Raw genomic sequence first — 18,877 nt, forward strand, 5'->3', positions numbered from 1 at the left:
AAGACCTCACCTACCATTACAGCAGACCAAATTGATTAAGATATTTGTCGTCATCATGACGATCAGATGTAAAGTGAGTAGGAGTTTTAGGTGTGGCGTCTGTATCACAAATCAGTCATGTGCTCTTCATTTTCAGATGTGTTGCGCAAGAAGCTGTTGACATTGGATCAAGTGTCTTCTGGGCAACCAGTTCAAAGTGTTTATTATTCAGCCTTAACCGACACTGACATTAGTACATTTTTGATGATTAGACACTGTTCTCAAGAACTGGATGAACGTTGTAATTTGAGGGCATTAACATCCACACCCAATGAACCATCAACCTACTGGTTAGTTCAGCACTAGTTGTTGTTTTACAGCGACAGTGAAAAATCATTTTCTTAAATTTAACAGAGATCAAGTGAAACAAAAGTCACACAACCCGCTATTTCCAGCGGTCAAGGATGAAATTTCATCCTTATTTTTTGAGCAAATCCACCACATTTAGTGTAAGCTGATTGGATGAATTCCCAACAGCTACTGAGCTGGAATAACAAAGACTTAGACATAGATGTTCATTTTATAGCAGTTCAGGAACCTTGTTGATTTTTTTTTTTTACTTTCTTTTTTTCTTTTTAGGTTCACAATGTTGTTGTTGTTTTTTGTACATTTGTATTTATTTTTTCATAGTTATTTCACTTGTTTTATTATATTTTCTTATTTCTGTGATCTTTAAATTTGGTTTGTTTTGCTTGTTCTTGTTGTATGGATCAATGCAAATTTGCATTTATTTTTTATTTTTTATTGTTTCTGTTGGGGATCCAAATAAAGAATAAAATATCCATCTACACGACAGCAGAGCAAACTCCACGAAGGCCATGTGATGTGGTTGAAAGCACTGGAAAACAAAAAGAGGAAAGTGGTCAAGAATGAACTCTTGTGCTTTACAAAAAAACAACAACAACAAACAAAACAAAACCTGACTGAAAGTATCAGTAGCACACAAGGACATTAATATCATCATTGACCAACCATTCATTGACCAGTGCAACCACATTCTGTACCAGGGCTGTAGTGACAGTTGATGAGGTGGGTATATAAATAGATCACTAAGAAGAAACAGGATATAGTCTCCTGTATATTTCAATAGATTTTAGCTGATAGGTGGGTATAGGGGTAGACTGTCAGAAAAATTAATTACATCACTGTCACATAACTTTGGTGTGATACAAACACTCCATCTACGTACATAAACACATCATGAGATGTGGTTTCAGTCTAATACATCATAATGTGGGTTCACCAAAAACAGGTTCAATACAGAGGCTCCCTTTTTCCTTACCTTTTTGTCCCATGCCATGCTTTAAAAAAATGACACATGCACTGTTGATGTAGAGCCCACACATAATTGATGTACAACTCAGTCACACACTGTTGTCTTTGTGTCACGTAAGAGGACAACACCTTGAGTTCGTCACCAACCTGATTGTTTTCTTTCAAGACTAACAAAAGCAAACTCACATGGCATCTCGAAAATGCAAAGATAAATAATGTGTTACACTTTAATGACCAAGGTGGAACACATGTAAAGCTGACATCATTTTTTCTTGTCTGTCGTTGACTATTTAAAGGCTGTGACAAACTGAGTTAAACAAGCACACCTGAGGTTGAAATCACTGAAGACAAGAGACAAGAAGAAGCAGCAGCATTACATCTCAACTCTCCAAAATTCAAACACACTCTGTAAGTAAAATCTTTTCCTATCCAGGGTATTGTTTTATACACTTTACTGATTTAATTTTTTTTTTTTTTTGTATTTTCATCATTTCATGTGTTTAAATACAGCTGTCAGAAAGCTTTCATAAACTGTGTTAATCTTTAACTTTAATGTTAAATGGAAGGAACTGTACTATGTGATCAAATTAATAAAAATAAAACTTCTTTTTATACAGAGATTCAAACAGCGATTAAAATGCATCTGAAAATCCTGATACCTTTCCTGATCATCGGTAAGTGTGTTTTTCAATAGTTTTCAAGAATGAAACAAGAATGATGCAATTTTTGGAAAATAAATACAGTCATCTAATCAATCCATATATATTGCTGTTTTATAGCATCAGTTGCGATTGCCAATGCTGCCACGACTGCCGCTGCCACGACTGCCAAAGTCACTACTGCCAAAGCCACGACTGCCAAAGCCACTACTGCCAAAGCCACGACTGCCAAAGCTGCTGCCACAACTGCCAAAGCTGCTGCCACAACTGCCAAAGCTACCACTAGCAATGCTGCACACACTGGGATCGCGTACACAAACTGTCTGGTTATTATGTGTCACTTCAGTGTAGTTCTCTTCAAGTTCCTCGTGTAACCTGGCTATGTTGCTTTTGTCTATTTATTTTAATGTCTGCACTCATTTTAGCCATACTTAAGCATTCTTAGCATAGCATTCATGGTAAACACACAGTAATACTGCTGCTGATAGGTTTAAAATAATCTAGATGAAACAGTGTGTTCAAATGTGATAATAAAAGTTTGTGAGTACTCAACATTTCTTGATTTATGTCTTTATGTTTCCACTATTTATTGTTATTGTTAAATAAAGTTTGTGTCATTCATCACAGTCATTGTTTGTCTTATAAATTATGTTAAAATTATTTATTTCTCACTTTACTACAAGAAAGCTCAACTTAAACTTACCAGCAATTTAAATCCTTTAGGGGATATCTGAGTGAAGCTTCGAACTCTCCATATCTTGTTTAAAGTGAACAGCTGGTCTTCCTTGGAATAAAGCTAAAAACGTAAATAATGTAGTAAATAATCAACCTTTAATTAAAGGCCATGATATGGACTTTTCCAAACATAAATGCTTCAGCCAAAATACAAAAAGATGATAAATACCTTGATAGACTGTTTAATAATCTTGAAAATAGCTTTTGAACTTGTAACCCATCCTGACTGTCAGACTGTTTAATGCAAAATCCTACAAAATGAATAAGTTCCTTCTGACGTGTATTTCTATCATGCAGTGAGCAATGTTTCTAATTAATGGCCTTAAATGTGTCCTGGGTATGTCTCCGTACATCCAAATGACTTGTTGAATGAGACAAGTTGCCAAAGTGTCAAAAAAACAGGCCTCACCAACACAAAATAAACGGCTGGAGACAATCATTTATCATTCTTCCCTGTGTGACTCAAATTAAATGGCAGGCATATTATATTTAAATAAAACTCATTTTAGAAATATAAAATGAAAACACCAGTCAAATATTTATTTATACACAGACACACATCAGATGTCTACATTACAAATGGGACAAAGTCACATTTCAAAGAATTGTGTAATAATTAATGACAAGTCAAGACTAGTATGGCCGGATCAAAAACTTGACTGTTGTTATATTTTGTCTTGAGCTCCAGAAACAAATCAGTACACCTTCACAACAATGTTACTGAGCCTGATGTTTCCTGTGTCACTTAGTTTGTGGTTATTTTATGCATTTTATGTCTTTGAGGCCCTTTACATGGGCAGCAAACTGGCTTCTGACATCAATCAATCATTCATTTGTTCATAAAGGGCGTTTTCCTGCAGCATCAAAAGAGAAACACAGACACACAAGTATAGTCAGTACAGAATGACATGAGAGTACATACTGTAGGTCACATGTTGGTCTTAAATCACATGGCAGTTGTATAGGACATGTCAGTGCGTGCATCAGTGTGAAAGTACCTGAACAGGTGTGTCAGTACAACTCATCGTCCGGTGACATTGTGTCAACAAGCACACAAATAAAAAAAGCCCTTTTTATCTTTAATATTGTTTTTATATCATACAGCTTCACAGTGGCATACAGCAGGTATTATACATCCCATTTTTTAAGATTGCAGCTTCAAAACTGCTGGTCACTAATGTGTCTTTACAAAGAACCACTGGAAAACGTTAAAGTCCTCTTCCAGTCAAAAAATAGGCTTTTCTTCTTGTCCCTTTGGTTGGATGTTTGAGCTTCACTCTGCTGTCTTGTATTAGCAGTTAAACTTCTGAAATGAAATATATATTTGCATATTCATAGATCCTGGATGTTTAATGAGAGATAAGGAGAAGATGCCAGTATAACTGAACATCTGTTTGGGGGGGGGGGGGGGGGGGGGGCAAACAAGCAGAGGACTATTAAATTATTCCTAAAACATGTTAGGAGGGGATCTTTAAAATGTTTAAAGGAACAATGGGCTACTGTCTACTGCCACTACATGTCTCTATTGAGACAATATTGTAATTTTGTAGGTTAAATCTCCCTTTTTATGAATGCTTTTTTAAGACTTAAAATCATATTCAGTATTGAGCATGATACATTTCTTTATCAATGGCACTGGAAAGTAAAGTTAGTAAATTAGTAAAGACAAGTTAACACAAATCATTTGCACTGACACCATTTACCCACACGATGGTGGTGTAACACAATCATCATGGATGTCTGCTCAACCTGACAACATCCAGGTCATAAGATATGTAGTTATAATCAGTTTAAACAAAGTGAATTATTGGCAGTCACTTTGTGAATTTATATGTGATGAGTTTAAAGTATTGATATTGTCTTTTTGCAGTGTAATGTTGGTCTGATTTAAAATGTGTTAAATATACAATTGTTTCTACACACAATAAACCACAATGTTCTCAGAAATGTTTTGCTAATTAATTAAAAATCAGAAAATTAAGTTGGTTATTTACCAAAGTATTCAAGACATTTATTCAATACATTTGTAGAAACGCCACATGAAATGTCAGAGTACTTTCCAAAGTTAGAATGTGGGGCTAGTTTTTCCATCAGTTGGGTAACCTTTATCACTTTTTGGGTAAAAGACATTTTTTGTACTTTAATCACATTATGTGTAAACAAGACAAAAGACCTCTTCCCAAAACTTGGAGATTTTATTTACAGTTCAAGTCAGTCACATGCAACATTTTTTCTTAAAATGAATAAACATGATATTAGCAAAAACAAGAAAAAAAAAAAAGCATATTATTTTCTCCAAAATAGCAATATACAAAAATAGAGCTTACAAATACTGTACAGCAATTGTCTTCAAAAATATTCTGCTGCAGAATTCTTAGTTTTACAAACAATGTCTGTGAGAGTCCACAAACATAATCAGTGTTAACAAAAAGGGGGTGTGTGGGGTAGGAGGTTTACTCATGTAGGCGGGGAGGGGTTGTTTGGAAAGAAAGAGGGGAGGGAAGTTATTTATGAGTTGGAAGGGCACTACAAGAACTAAAGAGGAATAAATAACACGCCATACAAACAAGAAGAAAGTTCACTTCAGGGAGGCAGTGATACAGATTTAAAGTCCTAAATGGTCTGGTCGCTAAAACCAACTATGGAAATTAAACGAAACTCCTCAACTATTGAGGATATGAGTACCAATTTATTATTATTATTTTTTTTTATTTTCCATCAAACACTGTGACGTTTCTGACGCTTTCTACTCCTAGTATGTTTACATTTTTGATCTGAAGCTGTATTCCTGACGGTGGAATTTTACCCAAATGTGTCTTGTGGAATTATAATGGTGTAAACTCAGAAGTAGCACTGATATCAATGGAGGGAAGCAGTTTATTACTATATTCATGACTGGATTAGATTCCTTTCTTTTTTTGGCTATTATCTGTTTAGACTGTCTCACTTTTTATTCAAATGAGAGAACCTTCTTTCTTGTTGGCAGGGAATTTGATTCATAACAGTTCATTTTAGGTTGGCACTTAGTCTTAAGTGGGATTAGGACGGCACACCGGAAGAAACGGGGAAGTTCGGGTGGAAAGGCTAAAAGTGTTTACAATCAAACACAACACTTAAGATGGCCAAATGGCAGGAAGTGTTGAGCTGCCATTTAGTTTAGATGTAGGAGCACTTTTGTGCACCTTACATTATGTATAAATACTCTACTACTGATACTACTTGTCTACGTACATTTAACAATGGTGATATCAGTGGCAACTCGACTATGCAAAGTAGCATGCTTTCACATTAAATCTCCTCATACTCTTTCTCTCATGAAACGTACATTCAAAGACAAAACCAGAACAAAGTTTAAGACTTGTGTTATTAGCGAAGAGCTACAAATGTGTCGTCTTTCGAGGACGGCAGCAGAAATATTAACCGTTGAGTTGAACTAGTGAAGTTCTAGGGAATAATGTACGGCCAAGAATGCTGGGTCTATCTCTGTGACATTTGCAGTGAGATACAAGGTCAATGAAAACAGTCACAGCCTCTTAATTACCAAGGACTAAGAAGCGAAAAGGTATCAAAATACTTTACATGACACAACATAATGAAGAGGGCCCTTAGGTTTCTTATTTTGTTCATCAGGAAACAACAATCTCAGGCCAGGCAATTATAATGACTTTTACTCCTTTATGATCACACAACACATCATAATCTATAGAGTGAAGAGATTGTGATATTACCAATTGACACGGCTCTGGTCTGTTTTGTTCTTGTGTCAGTTTTTGTTCAAATACGGCTAATGTGGACAGTAATTTAGAGTTTCTTTGAATTCTAAGATGATTGGGCCTCATCAGGGTGCTAAACGATCCACTGAAAAACACTACAAACTGGATGAAAATCCTTCTTTTGCTTTCATCCAACAGTTGACATTTTCACCTTGCTGCATGCTCTGACCCCCACCACAAAGGTCATCACCGCGAGCGAGAGCAAACATTCAGCAGAGATGAAACATCACACCACAGAGGTCAGTGACAATGATATGCTGCCATAAAAGGCGTAATTCATTGTCACTTGTTAAACCACCCGTGAGCTGGGAACCTGTGTTAGAGAATGAAATCTAGAGCTGCAACAATTAGTTGATTCATTGATTAGTTGATGTAAAGTTAATCACTAACAATTTTGGTGAAGAAAATGATCACTTTAAGTAATTTTTTGAAGAAAATATGAGAATAAATTCTTTGATGCCAGCCTCTCAAAAAAAAACAAGACATTTGATGATGTCCTTTTGGGCTCTGGGAAACTTAAAAGACTAAACAACTTATCAATTACTCAAGAAAATAATCGTTAGTTGCAGCCCTATTAAAATTACTGAGAGCTTAGTGTTGTTAAAGACACAATCAGTAATGCTCAAAAACAAATGTAAAAACTTTATGTTATAAAGGGGAAAATCTACATTTGGTGTGTTTCTCATCCAAAGTTTGAGAGCCACTGGTGTAGAGTAGTGTAATTCATTGATTGTGTTGGTCCAGGTAACAGGGTTATTTATTGTTGTGGTATCCTTTTGTTTAAATTTGGATCACAGATTGTGCCTTTAAAAAAAAAAGGATGATTGTTTTTTGACAATATATCACAGGTAAAAGACAATCTCTCACTTATCCATCACTGTGTAACAAAGCTTTCTTTTTTAAGCCCCTCCTTGCTAAACTCATCAGCACATTTACCAGCTAACAAGAGATGAGGACAAAAAATATGCACAAAAGCAGAGTTACTGTATGTATGGTGCAAAACAAAAAGCACTGTGTACCGTACAGAAAGAGGGGGAGAGGCGAAAGCACCAGAATACTGCTCCCAAAAAGCTGAATTACCCTGTGTGTGTGTGTGTGTGTGTGTGTGGGGGGGGGGGGGGGGGGGTGTGGGTGTGTGTGTGTGTGTGTGTGTGTGTGTGTGTGTGAATGGAAATGCTGCTCCATTACAACATGCTGACCACTGACTCTCTGGCAGCCCAGCTGTATGTGTGTGTGTGTGTGTGTGCAGGGGTGGGGGTGGGGGGGCATGATAGGTATGGGTGCCCCCCACTAGTGTGTATCTTGACTAATATGATATGCCGAGGACAGCGATTCTGATGCAGGTGACGATCCGCTAGCTCGTTCACTCTGTGCATCTGAACCCATAAATTACAATAAATTAAAAAATAAATTAAAACAATCTATCAGGGTTGAAGCAAACAAAGGTAACTGCAACTGTGAATGCAGCACATTTTAAGTAGAAGCTTAACAGCAAAGACGGCAAAAAGCCGGATTCATTCTGGTCTTTTTCCTACACTGAATTATCAATCACTTCCTAGCAAGATATACTGTATGATGCTAGATTAATGTAGATTAACATAACAGTTTTGTAAAGTGTCTCAATTAGACAGAACAATTCAGCCTTAATCTGAAGTAAAGCACTGTTAACATTCACACAGCTCAGCTTCAGGAAGCAACGGAGCAAAATAAAACTGGAACATTAAAGTCTGTAGATCTTTGTTGAATATTGCCTCATTACTGGTGTTTGTTCTGTTAAACAGTTGTATAGATAAAGCACCAGATTATACACACTAATACTGGTTTAAATAATAACAGTATTTGAAATACTAACTCTGAAGTACTTCTTTGTTGGAGATATTTTTCTGATGAAATTAAAATGGGGTGACAGTTTTTTAGCCTGTGCTTGCCTAACAGCACTTGTATGTGGAGGATGTTACCCGATAAATTCCTTTAGTCAAAATATACTTTGTTCACTGTATCATTGTTCTGTATTGACAGAATAAAAATTAAAAAAAAGATAAAAACAACAGTCACATTATAAGAACAACAAACAGGTGATAAGGGAACAAATGTGTAGGCTTCATATGAAGAGTGTTAGTGTTTGTGTGTAAAATTCTGGGTTTCCACACATTCAAACCTTTCACATTTAGTCAGACATCAAGTCTCGAGGTTGCTTAGAGCTTCATTTCTTATGTGTGTGTGCAATTAAAAAAAAAAAAAAGCATTGTCCAAATTTCCTGATAGCTAACATAGGTATTTGTTGTCCCTTTGAGATATTTTTTTTTGTTTAGAAATCAATGTTTACTAATTAAAAATGAAAACCCATGTGGTTTTGTACTGTACATTAAAATAATAGTTAATGACAAAATATAAAACATACCTTGCTACTACGATCACAAGCAATTAGGGTTTGACTTCTCGTAAAGTGCTTGTTAAAGAAAAAAATATATTTTAGTGTATTGTAGTTCTTGGCTTTTGCGTTTTGTTTAGTTTTTTTCCTCCTGGTCTTTAGCTGGTGTCCCCAGAAAAGTGCTTTGGTTGTGAAAAAGTTATCAACCACATCTCGGCCGTGAAGGAAACTTCTTCTAGATCAACTCTTCTTCATCGTCCGTGAAAAGAAAAACATGAAAACAGCTGATTATCAGTCAGAGCTGATATCAGAAAATCCTTTTGTGAACCAATGCAAAGGTAACAGAGGTGATTCTGGCTGCAGATTCACAGGTGTGCAGTAGCTCCAGTTTCTCCGGTGTGTCCACAGACTCATACCAAAGTGTACCTGTACAGGTGAGAGTACAAGTGTTGGGATGTGTGTGTGTGTCTGTAGTGTACTGTAAGAAAGGCCTGGAGTCTGCTACACCATATTCTCGATGCCGGGCAGAGGCTGCTGTATTGGCACAGGGGCGTCTGTGCTGCCGCCTGCCTGCTGAGCGAGCTGCAAGACGGGCATGTTGCACAGCGGGCACACTTTCCTCACCTCCAACCACTTAATGAGGCACCTAGAAGAAAGACGGAGCAGAGGGGGGCAGCGTTAGGAAGGCAGAGGTATGTGAAATATACAAACAATGTAAAATTGGCTTCTTTTAAACCCTCAAAGATCATTTAAAGGCATGTAGCTATCTATATAAGACCACAGAGCTTGGAGGGATTGTAAGGGTTGAGATGGAAGCATTATAATATCCAATAATATATAATAGTATTATGTGATATGTATAACATATGTGGAAATTAAATTGTACATAAATGCTTATTTGATATCTATCTTTTAGTTCTATTTAAGTCTGCACTCTGTGAAGCACTTTGTGTTGCTGATCACTGATTTTCATAAATTAACAATATTATGATCATTTTATTTTCAGGCAAATGTAACGGATCATAAACAGATTGTATTGGGACATATCAGCTAACAAGTAACAAGATATTTCAGTGAAGACATGCCACAGATTATGTTTGCAATAATTTAGAAAGTGTAGTGTAGTGATTACGTGCACTTTTAGAAATGTATCTTTCAGCTGTATGTGTCGGACTCTGACACAGATGGAAAGCAGAAAAGGGGCCGGAGAAGCTTTATTTTCTTTGGATTTTTAGATATTTTTTCACCATGGTAACTCGTTATTAAAGAGGAATCCACTGTAAATGCCAAAAATCCAAACTGACCACAGTCGTTTTTCTCTGTGAAGAAAAAAACTACCAACTTTTACAGCAATCGTTCAACAAAGAAGTTTGACAGGAAGTGATTCATGGGTTTAGGAACAGGCAGGTATTTTTTATATAATATTTCTTTTCAGCAAATGTCACCAACCAAAACCTCAATTCTACAATCACACTAATTAAATGCCACACAGTGACAAAAACTAATTAGGTGATATAACGCATCATCATGATTATTGTTATTGTTGTTGTTCTGATTGCTCTGCTCTGCAGGTGTGGTACCACCGCTGTCAGTCACTGACACAGAGGAAGGTGTTCACATTATTCAGTCCTCTTTTCTGGTTCTTCATTAGACAGTCGCACCTTCCAGTTCTGTGATCTATGTGTGACTTTCATGTTGACCTGAATCTATCTGTTGATACGTAGTTTGACTGACAGAAAGCTTATTGGCAACTTTTCTGGCAATCTGACTTTGTTTTCAAGGTAAAACATAGAAACATTATGTGTTTCCAGACTGGCATTTGAGTATTTTCTGCTTTTGTCAAGTTAATAACATTGTCCATAGACTATATTTCAGTTTTGGACTCATAAAACAAGATATTTGAAGATGTAATGTTGGCCTATGGGAAATTATTATGGGTATTGTTTTAAAAGATTTAACGATCAATCCAATAATTGAAAAAATACTCAGAAGACAAATCAATAATGAAAGTAATTCTTAGTTTCAGTACTGCTTTGATGTTGCAGTGGGGTGTGAGTACAAGTTAGTAAAAACAAGTTTCATAAGACCGAGACTGTTACGTGACTGTTGATGGAAGTTAATGAAAAATCAAAATAGACTGTCACTTCGGGTTGCCAGTAGAAACTTGAGTAGTGACTTCCAAAAAGCACATGTTGCATGAACATGAAAACATGAATATGAATGAAACATCATTATTATTATGAAGGTAATGTCTTTTAGCTTATTTTTGGCAGTACTGATTTTAATTTCTCTGTTTGTATGAGAAGTTAACACGCTCTTCACTCCTGAATACTTTTGGTAGTGGTCTGTTTGGAATGTCTGTTTTCTCTGCAAAACAGCACAGCTTCATTGCACACACACTAAAAGGAGTGTTTATACAGTAGATTCAGTGAGTGGTGACTGCTCTTGCAGCAACTGGGGGGAAAAAACTAGGCCAAGGGAGGTGTCGTGCTGATATAAACAACTCAGTTGAAATGGTCAGGGCACGGGGGGGTTGGGTGAAGGTTTGGGGATTTGGGGGTTGTACGGGGGTTGTGGGATAAAGTTGGCTCAAGCAATCCATGATGTACTATGTAGTTCTTTACTTCATATACATGTAGTTTTGTAAGGTATGTATAAGAAAATGTAATTATTCGATTTTTAACATTGTTGTCTTAAATAACAATATACTCTCAATCTGTGCAATGACTTATTCACTTTAGTCTTTAAAATTGTTGCTTTGTTTTTGTTTTTTACATCTACGAACTTGTAGGATAATATGCATAAGAACAGGTAAGGATGTATGGAAATAGACTACTTTGTTACAGAAATATGTGCAAATCAATGCGTCCTTGATTTTGTATGTATGTAAGTGTGTGTGGGTGGGTGATCATGTGTGTTTATAAAGGTAAACAAAACCTTATACTTACTTCCTATGAAAGGCATGTTTGCATGGACAAATCCCCAGCTCGTCTTTCTGTTTGAACTCTTCCAAGCACACTGCGCATATCTGTAAGGGAATGAGGGAGTCAGAGAGTCATTTTCCGTAAAGAGTCGTGTAACAACTTTAGATTGGTTAACTGAACTCTGGTGTTTGGACTCTGTTGTGTTGGTGGATCCAAACAGCAAAGGTCAAATGGAAAAAAGACTAAATGTAGCCAACATCTGCAAAAAATTGGACACAAACAGAGCAGTTGCTAACCAAATATGTTCTGTTATATAAATCTCACACTGGGGACTTGTTTAGTCAGTGGCTGGAAACCACCTTTTAGTGGAAATGTTTCCCTTCAACAATGATGCAGATGACTTTTTGCTGTGTTTCTTTCCAAAGTATTAGTTAGTAAAACTCAAAGTAACAGTGGAACCACAACGCAGCACAGTAGTGGACATCCAACACAATCTAAGACAAGAAAATTGGAGCATATTCAACCTACTCTTTGGAGGTTTAGTCCTATGGCCCTAACTGGTGTCCTTTTGTTGGGTCATTGAGGCCACCCTGCTAGACTGGAATTGTTTGTTTCACACACACATGTTCACCAACAGGTCACGACCTACCAGTTAGCCTTAGCAAACTGTTTTGGCTGTGCGTGACGTGTTATTCATGGCCTAAAACACATAAGGGACGATCTTTATCAGTCTGGATATTCTGCTTCTGCAGATTAAAGGTGAATGTTTGTGAACTTCTTTTTGAGAGAATGTCTAGTCTGTTTATTAAAGCAACTGTTTTTTGTTCCTCAGTTGTGACAGCATGATGATGAAGCTTTGCATGTACAATTTGTTGTACATCCTGGGTGTAACCTGGGAAGAATACATTTGATATCTATGTTAACGAGCAAGACCCTGGCACAATGTGAGTATGACGGCTATCAGCTAAGCTGTCCATCTATCTGTTTTCACTGTTGGGGTCACACTGGCAGCAGACTAAGCTGATGTTCTTCATACAATCCACTTCTTCCAGCTCAGTGTGTCCTGGCCCAACAGGATATATAATTTCTTCAGCAGCACATTCTTTGGTCTGCACAAGGCATCCTAATCAGACGGCAGAATCAACTCGACTGTCTCCTTTCAATGCAATGAAGCAGCAGTTCTCCACCCTCTCCCTACAGATAAGCCCAACAAAGGAAACCTGTAAACACTATGTAATGAGAGTTACTTAGCATAGGTGAGGACTGGCATACATTTTACCATCAAGAGAACTGATTCTGTTCAAAATATCATCGATTAGTTCACCACAGAGCTCCGTAGTTTCAGTTCTCTTGGGTTTCTTTTACATTTTTGTCACATGCATCACTGCCAACTACACTTGTTATAGTGGGGTCACTCCAGGGTGGTGTTGGGTGAAAAGATAACCAGGCAGGATGATAATTATCAGGTCTGACAACAGACAAGAATACCTGACAACTACTGAACAAGGAGATGAAAGAAGAAGTGGTGGAGATTACTTAGTACTTAGCAGTGAATGTTGACAACAGGAAGTAAGTAAAGGGCAAATGAGGCAGCACAAGTGTTCGATTCCTGTTAGTGGTTACTCCTGCTTGGTCATGACTTCCACTGGCCATGTTTGCCAGCGTGTAAATGGCAAAAGTCCTCATGTTTGTCATTACAGTAATTCTCTAAGACTCTTTGACTGCGGCATATGCACAGTGGGAGGCAAAGTGTAAAGAAGTGCTTTGCATATGATAATGCACATTCAAAACTGTGAGAAAAGGGCAAGACAAAAAAATCAAAATAATGAACGTCCAAAGGAGAAGTCCATGCAGCATTCTCATCACAAAACTTTGATGGCAGAGGTTTTTAATATGGCACTCTCTTCTTTGGCTGTCTAACCCTGCAACTATTACTCATTTAGCAACACAGATTCTCGTTTTTCAGCTCTATTTTATGGGCGGTGGATGGACAAGTCAGTTTAAAAAGAACAGCATGGGGGCTCTTAGCTTTCTCTCCCTTTCTCTCCATCCTGGATTTCTGGACACAGAACAATCCCCTGTTAAGATGTCTGCTTTGCTCTCTTTGCTGATGAACAGATCAATGTTTTTCCTCTTTTCAGTGCCTTGTCCGTAGTGTCACACTCCCAGTTGAGATCTTAGCTGACTTTTGACAGAGCTTCTTTTTTCCATGTCAAGTAAACAAATCATGTAACATCCAAAGCACATGCAATTTGTGAAAGTTTCAGTGACAGAACAATACATTATTCAGCCGAAATTATATAAAAAATTTGGGCCATGACAACTGAATTCCTTTTAGGTTTAGTAAATTATGTGGCTTTGTAACAAGCAGAGGTTAACCACGTACATAAAGTTGTTAACTTATTGACGGAAATTGTACTTGAATGTTGAGCTGGATGTCTTACTGACTTTTCCACATTAAACTCTTTGCAAAGCATCAGTTTAAAACTAAATATTTAAATGGGCACTAATGTCAATAAACTGCATAAAGATATGGGTGGGCGCCATTTCCTAAATACATATCTGGCATGAATATTTACAGTCTGCTAATCTTATCTAATACCATGACCGTGTAAACATTGAACTAGTTACATCAAAATAAAAACAGCAGACTAGTGATTGCACTGAGCTTTGCAATGTCAGATATGATTACTTTAAGACAGAGGCATACAATCTCAAATCATGGCTTAAAACAGTGAAATGTAATCTTAACGTCTCGTCTTTGTGAAACCCAAACAAATTAATTCAAGATGAATGTGAAAAATTTGAGTTATTCTAACATTATAACAAAGTAAATCCTACGGCATGTCATCCAAGATAAGAGGCTGAGCAAAGGCTACCACACCCGAGCTCTGTCACAGATGCCATCATCCTTTCACAATATGTACTGTGTGTACACAGGGCCAGATTTAAGTAGTCTTTACCACTTTGTATGCAGAGTGCTAAAGACTCTTTGCCTTCATGTATATGCATTAAAAATAATTTTAACCGCTTTGAGGTGACACCACCAGGGACAGCATCACCACACCCCACGGTCCGCAGCAGCTTAAACCTACCACAGTAGAGGAGCATGAGCACGGGACTGTGCTGAGGAGCTGGCTGGAGTCTTCACAAGGATTTTCAACCTGTCTCTGGAACAGTCCACTGTCCCACTCTGCCTAAAGTCCTCCACCATAGTCCCCCTGCCCAAAAAACCACACATTTCCAGCCTCAACGACTACCGGCCAGTAGCACTCACACCAGTGGTGATGAAGTGTTTTGAAAAACTGGTCCGGAGTCACATCACAGCAACCCTGCCCCGAAGCCTTGACCCCCACCAGTTTGCCTACAGAGTGAACCGATCCACGCTCCATGCTGCACTGTCACACCTGGAGCAGCAGGGGAGCTATGTGCGGATGCTCTTCGTGGGCTACAGTTCTGCGTTCAACACCATCCTCCCACACAAACTGGTGGTGAAACTGGGCGACCTGGGGCTTTCACACTCCACCTGCATGTGGATACATAGCTTCCTCTCGGGCCGCAGACAGAGGGTCAGAATGGGCCATCACACATCCTCAGCCCTGAGCCTCAGTACTGGCTCCCCCCAGGGCTGCGTACTGAGCCCCCTGCTCTACTCCCTCTACACACATGACTGTGCCCCCGTCCACCATAGCAACACCATTGTGAAGTTCGCTGATGACACCACAGTGGTGGGGCTCATCTTTGGGGGGGATGAGTCTGCCTACAGGGACGAGGTGGAGCGGCTGACAGCATGGTGCAGGGGCAACAACCTGCTCCTTAACACTGCAAAGACCAAAGAGCTCATAATAGACTACAGGAGAAAGAAAACGGACACTCCACCACTAATCATCAGCAGGGACTGTGTGGGGAGGGTGGCAGACTTCCGCTTCCTGGGAGTCCACATTGGGGAGGGCCTGACCTGGAGCGCCAACACCTCTGAGCTGCTGAAGAAGGCCCAGCAGAGACTTTACTTCCTGAGAATACTCAGGAAGAACAACTTCACAAAGAAACTACTGGTGTCCTTCTGCCGAGTCTCCATCGAGAGCATTCTAACTTACTGCATCTGTGTATGGTTCACCAGCTGCACAGTGGCTCAGAGGAAAGCGCTCCAGAGGGTCATCAACACAGCCCAAAAGATTACTGGCTGCCCTCTCCCCACACTGGAAGAACTACACAGTTCCCGCTGCATCAAAAAAGCGCAGAACATTATAAAGGACACTTCTCACCCTGGACACTCTCTGTTTGAACTGTTGCCATCAGGCAGACGATTCAGATCAGTCAAAACAAGGACAAACAGATTCAAACACAGTTTTTATCCTACAGCTATCACTACACTCAATGCTGCAAATTAATACTGTTTACAACTGACAACAAAAACAAAAACAAAAAAAGAGAGATCTCAATCTCGACGAGACTAATTGATTAAATGAAGATTAAAACTTAAATAGGAGGGAGAGGAGATATGATAAATCTTGTGGATTTACAAATCACATTAAAACTTACAATCTTTTATGTGTCATTTTACTGTTAAATATTTATGCTACATTTCATAACTATAAGTAGATATTTAAATATAGTCATAATAGATACTGACATTTTTTCCATGTGTCCAGACAGCATTTTAACATTTCAAAGTGAAATAAATTCCTTATTGAGATATTTCTCAGACCTTCCACATCTGCTTCCTCTTCCACTTGGCCTGCAGCCACTCTCTCCCTTTCACCCTCCTTGTGTTTCTGTGTTTGCTTAATTACAAGAATGAAGACTAGTGTGTGGGAGTCAAGCAGCCTGCTATCAATCATCATGATTAGCCCTGCAGAAATACCTGGTTTAACCTCCACGTCTTTGTCAGATCTTAGACTCTGTTCACACTTATTATTGTTACTGTTCTGAGCCTGATTCTTCAGTCCTCCTGCCTCATCTGTCTCTCTCCTCGGTTCAGCTGCTCCCTGCTTTCTGGAACCAGTTCAGCCTGGCGCCCTCAGCATACCCTTGCCCTGCTTGGCCCCAGCTTCATGTCCTAACCTCTGCTCCAGGTTTCCAGTTACCTGCCCTGCCTGCCTCGTTCCAGTCTCCCTGCTACCAGCCCAGCAATAAACTTACTTGCAAATTGATTTACTGCCTCCTATCTCTATCACTAGCCTAGCTTCAACAGTTTTATATTTCAGCATCACTATATTTTTTTCTGAGCTTGCTGAACTGAGACAAATTCAACTGCTGAAATGTGCCTTTTCATTCTCTGAATATAACGACTATGGGAATTAGTCCCAGTGGCTGATCAGATAATGAACTGCTGCCTTAGTAAGACAGACACTAATTACACACAGAGTCTAAGTGCAAATTGAATGAACTACACATCACAAGTTTACCCTGCTCTTTTGTGTACATAAATCTGACCATTGTGTTATCGACCTAACAGAACAGTCCGATTTCCTACAGACCACAGGCCATTCTTATCATTACAGTGTTTGGAAGAAAGTGTTAAAAACATCTGCTGCATGTGTCAACTCTTTATACATAGGAAAAAGGCTAAAAAAAGATTTAATTTCATATAATGTCCTTCAAAAGATCAGCCGCATTTAGCAGCTATACTTTCATCCCTCAATGCATGACATGAATTCTTTACTTCTTTTGGGTATTTCTTACACAAGTGAATGGGAACAGGGGTCAATGTAAAAGGACTTACCTAAGATAACTGGTCAAGTTACACCATCACAAGTTAAACATGTCTTGAACAGTAAATTGATACCATATTAGCACTCCTATTCTGGCTTTTCCATTAAAACACTGAGATTGAATCCATGCAGCTCAGTCTATATGTCTCCAGGGTGATCCTTTTGCGTGAGATCCTTCAAAACTGGGTCATCCACCCAGGCTAATGTATGTGTATTATTGTCCTTAACAAATACAGCTTGTTTTTACTGTCACCGACTTCACTCACATGACCCCTTCTGATGTTCTCTCTCTCCGTTTCTAATAACATAAACAATGAAAGCCTGGAGCCTGATGTGACAGTGGGAAATACTGACGCTGATGACAACACTGAAGATGTTTAGCACAGTGCCAAAACACACAGGACATGCTAATGCTAGTGTTTCATTTGCACTATAGTGTTAAAGGGATAGTGGCCTTGGATGGGAACTAACATTGCTCCACTGCAGAGTCAGTGCTGCTGCTTTACACACTCTGACTGCTGCTTGTAATTTTCCGACTATGCTGAGCTGGCACACTGCATTATGTAATACTGGCTGGGAGGACACTCATGACTTAAACACAAGATCAAGACAGATGCAAAGTGTTCAATGACAAATACTGTAAAATGTAATCATGGTTACACAATCTGAGAAAACCAAACAATACTTTTGTGTAAGATGCAATTGCGTAGATATCCCAAACATCCCCATGTGACCTAGGATGTTCTGACAAGGCACATACGTCTGCCCTGATACACATTACATAACAGGAGCTTGTACCATTTGTCTGTCTTAAAGCTGAGCATGTTTATACCATGATAATAATAGCATGAACTGCCCCTTTCGGGCAGTCCCGGGGCTTAGCTTAAATCAACTGAGGGCACAGTGCATCATGGGTTTCCATTTAACTGCACAACCAATAGGATGAATGTACAAAAAGGATGATTGTAGTAAATACTACACTGGGGCCAAAGCATTGTTAAAATGAGTTATCACATGGCTTCTTAGTCTAAAATTAGCTGATACAATCATACAGCGTGTACTTGTCAGGTTACATTACAGAACGTTCTGACCACTAGATAGCTCTCCTGTTAAGTAAAAAAAATGATGGTATTAAGGTGTTATCAACTGATAATAATTGAACAAAGAAGATGAATGCTTACCTCATGCAAGTTTAGTTCTTTGACTTTTTCCTTCTGAATAACCTGAGAGGCAAAATAAGAGATAAGGAAAGATAAGTCACTGAATGACACACCAACATAAAAAGCAGTTTCTCTGGAAATGCAATAAAATACTCTACAACTACTAAGTGTGTAAATCAACTAGTCAGGCTGAATAAGGGATTATGATGGACTATGACACTACAGAC

General features: G+C 38.5%; 1 protein-coding gene across 1 annotated transcript in view; it reads right to left on the reverse strand.

Annotated features, from left to right (window-relative positions):
- Window positions 1-7,220: 7,220 nt before the first annotated feature.
- rnf24 (ring finger protein 24) overlaps window positions 7,221-18,877 on the reverse strand; it is a 35,203-nt gene continuing 23,546 nt past the window's right edge. Inside the window, exons 4-6 of the mRNA XM_062430887.1 lie at window positions 18,672-18,713; window positions 11,801-11,880; window positions 7,221-9,498 (exon numbers count right to left, since the gene is read on the reverse strand). Coding sequence (XP_062286871.1) covers window positions 9,354-9,498; window positions 11,801-11,880; window positions 18,672-18,713 — 267 coding nt within the window. The 3' untranslated portion in view covers window positions 7,221-9,353. The remainder of the gene's footprint in view (window positions 9,499-11,800; window positions 11,881-18,671; window positions 18,714-18,877) is intronic.

Source organism: Scomber scombrus, chromosome 2, assembly GCF_963691925.1.
Source record: "Scomber scombrus chromosome 2, fScoSco1.1, whole genome shotgun sequence".
Classification (NCBI taxonomy): domain Eukaryota; kingdom Metazoa; phylum Chordata; class Actinopteri; order Scombriformes; family Scombridae; genus Scomber; species Scomber scombrus.